The following is a 7,156-nucleotide window of genomic DNA, read 5'->3' as shown; positions in this document are numbered from 1 at the left end:
TCAGCATGATCATATTAATTGGCAGAGCAGGCTCGACAGGCCATATGATCTACTCCTACTCCTATTTCTTATGTTCCTATGTTTATCAGCTTTTCTTTACTTATCTAATTTCCCCTTAAATGCATCTGTACTAGTCACCTCAACCACTCCTTGTGATAGTGAGTTCCACATTCTCACCACTCTGAGGAAAGTGTTTCTCCTGAATTCCCTATTGGATTTATTAACAGCTATCTTATATTTATGGCCCCTAGTTCTGATCTTACCAGCAATGAAGAAACATATTTCTATGTCTACTCTATCAAACCTTTTCATAATTTTAAAGACCCCTATCAGCCTTCTCTATTCTAGAGAAAAGAGCCCCAGCTTGTTCAGTCTTCCCTGGGTGTAACCTCTCAGTTCTGGTATCATTCTAGTAAATCTTTTTTGCACCTTCTCCAATGCCTCTATATCCTTTCTGTAATATGGAGACAAGGACTGTGCACAGTGCTCCAAGTGTGATTTAGCCAAGATTCCAGACAAGTTTAACATAACTTCTCTGCTTTTGAATATTAAAAGCCAGTAATTACTCCATATGCTGCATTAATTTTTCTTCTCTCCTATGTTGTTTCCCAGCCATTCTTTAGGTTATTGAGCAGGAAGGTGACCCTCTGCCAATGCTAAATATCTACAATCAGTGGGTTATAGTCTGTATCACTAGTGTCACCTGTCATTTCCTTCTATTATAGTCATGGGTCACTGGACCCTTATGCACTTTTCCAGGTTTCCTATGCTTTCCCCTCACTTCTGCCCTTGTGTTCATCATGAAAATCATAGAAACTTACAGCACAGAGGGAGGCCATTCGGCCCATCGTGTCTGTGGTGGCCATAGTGATCCAGCTTAATCCCACTTTCCAGCTTTGGTCCATAGCCCTGTAGGTTACAGCACCTCAAGTGCATATCCAAGTGTTTTTTAAATGTGATGAGAGTTTCTGCCTCTACCACCCTTAAATTAATTTACCTATCACCCCTTAGATCAATTACATCAAATTTGGACCATGGTCAGGGACAGGAGGGTGTGACTGCGAGTGAGGCAGGTATGGGGATCCAGAATTTGGCTTTGGAGGAGCCTCAGCCAGTGCCCTTATCCAATAGGTACGAGGTCCTTGCTCCCAGTGTGGACGAGAGCACAGACTGCAGGGAGGATGAGCGAACTGACCACAGCACTGTGGTTCAGAGTGCCATTCAAGTGGGGGGAGAAAAGAGAAATGTAGAATAGGGGATAGCATAGTTAGGGGAATAGATACTGTTCTCTGCAGCAAAGACAGGGAGTCCCGAAGGCTGTGTTGCCTACCTGGTGCCAGGGTTAAGGACATCTCTTCTGGGCTGGAGAGGAACTTGGAGTGGGAGGTGGGGGGGAAGGATCCAGTTGTCGTGGTCCACGTAGGTACCAACGACGTAGACAGGACGAGCAAAGAGGTTCTGTTGAGGGACTATGAGCAGTTCGGGGCTAAATTAAAAAGCAGAACCACAAAGGTAATAATCTCCGGATTACTACCTGAGCCACATGCAAATTGGCGTAGGGTAAATAAGATTAGAGAGGTAAACGCATGGCTCAAAGACTGGTGTGGGAGAAATGGGTTCCGATTCATGGGGCACTGGCATCAGTACTGGGGAAGGAGAGAGCTGTTCTGTTGGGACGAGTTTCATTTAAATCATGCTGGGACCAGTGTCCTGGCGAATCATATAACTAGGGTTGTAGATAGGACTTTAAACTAATTAGTGGGGGGAGGGTTCAATTGAATAGAAGTTTAAAAAATCAAAAAGAAACGAGAGCAGAGGTGCAGGGTAGTGAAGAGGTGAACGGTAATCAAAGTGTGACAGGAAAGGGCAGAAAATATAAGCAGAAGAGTGCAGCAGGAATTAGAACCAGAATGAGTAATAATGTTAAAAAGTCAAAGCTTAAGGCTCTTTATCTGAATGCACACAACATTTGTAACAAGATAGATGAGTTGACGAGTAGAAATAAATGTATATAACTTGATAGCTATTACAGAGATATGGTTGCAGGGTGACCAAGACTGAGAACTCAATATTCAAGGGTATTTATCGTTCCGGGAAGATAGGCAAAAAGGAAAAAGAGGTGAGGTAGCTTTGTTAATAAAAGGTATCAGTGCTGGGGTGAGTAGTGATATAGGTGCAATAGATCGTGACGTGGAATCAGTTTGGGTGGTAATAAGGAATAGCAAGGGGAAGAAGTCACGGGTAGGAGTCATCTATAGGACCCCGAAGAGTTGCCTCACTGTAGGACAAAGTATAAATCGGGAAATAACGGAGGCGTATAAGAAGGGTGGTACAATTGTCATGGGTGATTTTAATCTGTATATTGACTGGACAAATCAGATTGGCAGAGGTAACATGGAAGACAAATTTGTAGAGTGCATCAGGGATTGTTACTTAGAGCAATATGTTGCAGAACCTACCCAGGAACAGGCTATTTGAGATCTAGTAATGTGTAATGAGGTAGGATTAATAAGAGATATCCTTGTTAAGGATCCTCCAGGGGGTAGCGATCACAACATGATAGAATTTCAAATTCAGTTTGAGGGCGAGCAACTCGGGTCTCAAACCAGTGTCCTCAACTTAAACAAGGGCAATTGTAGAGGTATGAAGAAAGAGTTGTCTAAAGCGAGCTGGGAAAATAGACTAAGGGGAAGGTCGGTGGATGAGCAGTGGCAGACATTTAAGCAGATATTTCATAATGCTCAGCAAAAATTTATCCCGGTCAAAAAGAAGGACTCAATGAGAAGGATGAACCACCCGTGGTTAACAAAGATGGTTAAAGAGAGTATCCAATCAAAAACTAAGGCATGCAAAGCGGCAAAAACTAGTAGTAGGCCAGAGGATTGGGAATTTTTTAGGAACCAGCAGCAGATGACTAAAATGCTAATAAAGAGGGAGAAAATTGATTATGAAAGTAAATTGGCAAGAAATATAAAAACAAACAGCAAGAGCTTCTATGGGTATATAAAAAGAGAGGAGCTAAAGTGAGCGTGGGACCCTTGGAGCATGCGACTGGAGAATTGATAACGAGGAACAGGGAAATGGCAGATAATTTAGACCAATATTTTGCATTGGTCTTCACGGTGGAGGACACTATAAACATCTCACAGATATCAGATAAGGAAGGAGCTAATGGGAAGATCTTGTAACAGACTCTATCACGAGGGACAAAGTATTTGACAAAGTAATGGGACTAAAGGCAGACAAGTCACCAGGACCTGATGACCTACATCCAAGGGTATTAAAACAAGTGGCTGCAGAGATAGTGGAGGCATTGGTTGAAATATTCCAGAACTAACTGGATTCCAGGAGGGTCCCAGCGGATTGGAAAACCACTAATGTGACACCCCTGTTCAAGAAGGGAGGGAGACAAAAAGCAGGAAACTATAGGCCAGTCAGCCTAACATCGGTTGTTGGGAAAATGCTAGAATCCATTATTATGGAAGAAATAGCAGGACATTTAGAAAAGCTTAACGCAATCAAACAGAGTCAACATGGTTTTGTGAAAGGAAAATCATGTTTGACAAATTTGCCAGAGTTCTTTGAGGATAACAAGCAGAGTTGATAAAGGGGAACCGGTATTTAGATTTCCAGAAAGCATTTGATAAGGTGCCACATAAAAGATTATTGCACAAGAAACGAGCACACAGTACTGGGGGTAATGTATTAGAATGGATTGAGGATTGGTTAACACACAGAAGACAGAGAGTTGGGATTAATTGGTCTTTTTCAAGTTGGAAAGACATAACTAGTGGAGTGCCACAAGGATCAGTCCTAGGCCCTCAATTATTTACTATCCATATTAATGAATTGGAGGAGGGGGCAGAGTGTAATACATCCAAATTTGCTGACGATACAAAAATAGGTGGGGGGGCATGTTGTGATGAGGCCATAAGGAATCTGCAAAGGGTTATAGATAGGTTAAATGAGTGGGCAAAATCTTGGCAGATGGAGTTTAATGTAGGAAAGTGTGAGGTCATGCACTTTGGTAGGAAGAATCAAAAGGCAGATTATTATTTAAATGGAGAGAGACTTCAAAAAAGTGCAGCACAGAGGGATCTGGGTATTCTTGTGCATGAAACACAAAAAGTTAGCATGCAGGTGCAGCAAGTAATTAAGAAGGCAAATGGAATTTTGGCCTTTATTACTCGGGGGTTGGAGTTTAAAAATAGGGAAGTCTTGTTACAACTGTACAGGGTGTTGGTGAGGCCTCACCTGGTGTTCTGTGTACAGTTTGGGTCCCCGTATTTAAGAAAGGACATACTGGTATTGGAGGCAGTTCAAAAGAGATTCACTAGGCTGATTCCTGGGATGAAGGGGTTGACTTATCAAGAACGGCTAAACAGGTTAAGCCTTTATTCATTAGAGTTTAGAAGAATGAGGGGTGATCTTATTGAAACGTACAAGATTCTGAGGGGGCTTGACAGGGTAGATGTTGAGAAGATGTTTCCACTCGTGGGGGAATCTCGAACCAGGGGACATAGTTACAGAATAAGGGGACACTCATTTAAAACTGAGATGTGTAGGAATTTCTTCTCTCAGAGGTTAGCGAATGTCTGGAATTCTCTACCCCAGAGAGTTGTGGAGGCTAGATCACTGAAAGTATTTAAAGAGGAGGTAGATAGATTTTTGAAATATCGGGGAGTTGAGGGCTATGAGGAGCTGGCACGAAGGACGAGTTGAGGTCTGGGGCAGATCAGCCATGATCTTATTGAATGGTGGGTCAGGCTTGAGGGGCCGAATGGCCTACTCCTGCTCCTATTTCATATGTTCAGGCAGTGAGTTCCAGACCCTCACCACCCTCTGAGTGAAAAAATTACTCCCCAACTCCTCTCTGATCCTTCTACCAATTACTTTTAATCTCTGCCCCCTGGTTATTGACCTCTCTGCGAAAGGAAATAAGTCCTTCCTATCTACGCTATCTAGGCCCCTCATAATTTTATACACCTCAATTAATTCTCCCCGCAGTTCCAAAGAAATCAACCCCAGCCTATCCAATCATTCTTCATGGTTAACCTCGAGGTTAAGTAACGCCCTGATTTTAATCTTTTCTTCCTTGTTTTCAAATCCCATCATGGCCTCATTCCCCTGCTCAGCCTCCCCAACAAGTTGTGAGAGCTACGGTGGAAAAGCCACTTAGTGTTCTGTCTAATTTTCAATTAGCTCTCCTGTCTAGTAATGGCACATCTGGAACTTTCTGGCTTCTGTCTCGAGTTAATGGTTATTACACTAACATTTCATGTGTACCTCCACCTATTATTAACATACACCCAGAGGTAAGCATCAGAGCTAGGGGCTTCCAGCTCTATAAATGTGTTTGCTCTCAGGAGAGGTGAGAAGAAGAGAGAGCAGCGCTGTCTGAAGCCTTTTCCATCTGTTAAGCTAAACAGCGCACACGGACACAATGCTGCACTAATTGTAGCCTCCAGTGGCAATCTGCCAATTTGCTGTCAACACTCCCTTGAGTAGCTTTTGCTAACAGGTACATCTGCCCATTTGTGTAGGCACGTGCAGATTTAATAACCAATTATGCATTTGACAGACAAAATAGGTCAAGAGAGAGACAGAGACAAACAGCCTTCAGCTGCCTGGGCCCTAAGTTCTGGAACTCCCTCCCTAAACCTCTAGGCCTCTCTCTCCTCCTTTGAGATGCTCTTAAAAACCTACCTCTTTGACCAAGCTTTCGGTCACCTGTCATAATATCTCCTTATGTGGCTCCAAGTCTAATTTTATTTGATAATGCTCTTGTGAAGCACCTTGGGATGTTTTACTACCTTAAAGGTGCTACATAAATGCAAGTTGTTGTTACTGCATGCGACTCGCTGGATCAATGCTCATGTACGAGACCAGAGGACCAGACATGGAGAAATTGGAAATTGCATGTGAGATCTCCTCACATCTTTATTTGAACTGGATAAATATAGAACACAATCAACATGTGACCTCACAGCATGTGGCCAAGAAGGAAATGCTAACTGCATTCATAATACTCTTTAAAAAAAACCATAACCTCAAACTGCATGAATGATCCCGTCTTCTATGATTTTGAAATATTGAATATTTACAGTTCTTCAGTCATTACAAATACTGGATATTTCCATGTACGAAAGCAAACATTAAAGAGCCTGTGACTACTACATCTTCACTAACTGAAGTAACACATGTATCTGTTCTAATATTCAGCAAAAAGCCATTCAAATCAATTGAATTCTTCTTTCTGGTGAAGGCCAAAAATCATTTACAACTTCGACATAATCCGAATCAAGCTCCTCTTTAACTCAAGTGTTCTCTGTGATGTTGCTGCATGGCCCATTTTGATGGAATTCCAATTCAGATATAAAAGCTGTACCAATCTGGTTGGTTTGGAGATTCTGAGTCATGTGGCAAGGTTTCTCGTGGATCTGTAAATAAACGTGAAAAGAAAGCACACAGGAAACAAATGATTATTTTCCTTTCCTCTTACATATAAAAGAAACCCACATTGGGCTAAATTTTACCAGCCCCCGGAGGGTGAGCTGGGAGGCAGTGTGGGCGGGGGTCGGGATGCCTGTAAAATCACGGGGAGCCACATCAGGATTGTGCAACCCCACTCCAGGGCATTTTGCCAACAGCGGGGCAATCCCCACCCTGCCTGCCGTGTGGGGTGGCCACCAGCTAAATGGAGGCGGTCAGGACTGTCCGAGCTGCAGACTCAAAGGCACAAAGAGGGGACCACAGGAAGGGAAGGCAGCCCTGTGGCCCCAACAATTGCACACCCCCGCCCCGGCCCTCGAGGTGTTTCCCCTCCAACCCTCTGCCCCCTAAATTTTTAATAAAAAAAAACTTACCTGGCCCAGCTCCCGAGGTCTCCGACCTGCTTCAGCAGTGACCACCTCTCGCGGTGACATTGCGAAGGTTCAGAACTGTTGGCCATCTGATTGGGCCAGCAGCATCAGGAGCCTGCCCACAGTCCTTAATTGGATGGCAGGCCCGCAGGTGGACAGTTAGGAGTCTGTCTGTGGTAAAATTGCCAAGCAAGTTCCGCAGCCAGACCTACTTTTCGTCCTGACGCCCATGGCAAAGTTCAGGCCATTAAATCAAGTCCCTGTGTCATCTGCGAGACCCAAAGAATGACAAT

At 43.5% G+C, this 7,156-nt stretch overlaps 1 protein-coding gene across 4 annotated transcripts in view; it reads right to left on the bottom strand.

Moving 5' to 3' along the window:
• Positions 1-5,905: 5,905 nt before the first annotated feature.
• Positions 5,906-7,156, bottom strand: part of mamdc2a (MAM domain containing 2a) — a 148,812-nt gene continuing 147,561 nt past the window's right edge. For 2 of the 4 annotated variants that reach the window (XM_068030580.1, XM_068030582.1), the window contains exon 15: positions 6,358-6,440. Coding sequence is in view for 1 of the 4 variants with exons in the window: in XM_068030581.1 (XP_067886682.1) it covers positions 6,370-6,440 (71 nt within the window). In the remaining 3 variants the exon portion in view is untranslated. Of the gene's footprint in view, positions 6,441-7,156 lie in introns of all 4 variants that reach the window. The other 2 variants (XM_068030581.1, XM_068030584.1) reach the window with 2 other exon arrangements.

The sequence above is a fragment of the Heterodontus francisci genome, chromosome 4, assembly GCF_036365525.1.
Source record: "Heterodontus francisci isolate sHetFra1 chromosome 4, sHetFra1.hap1, whole genome shotgun sequence".
NCBI lineage: Eukaryota > Metazoa > Chordata > Chondrichthyes > Heterodontiformes > Heterodontidae > Heterodontus > Heterodontus francisci.
This window is presented reverse-complemented; position numbering and strand designations above follow the sequence as displayed.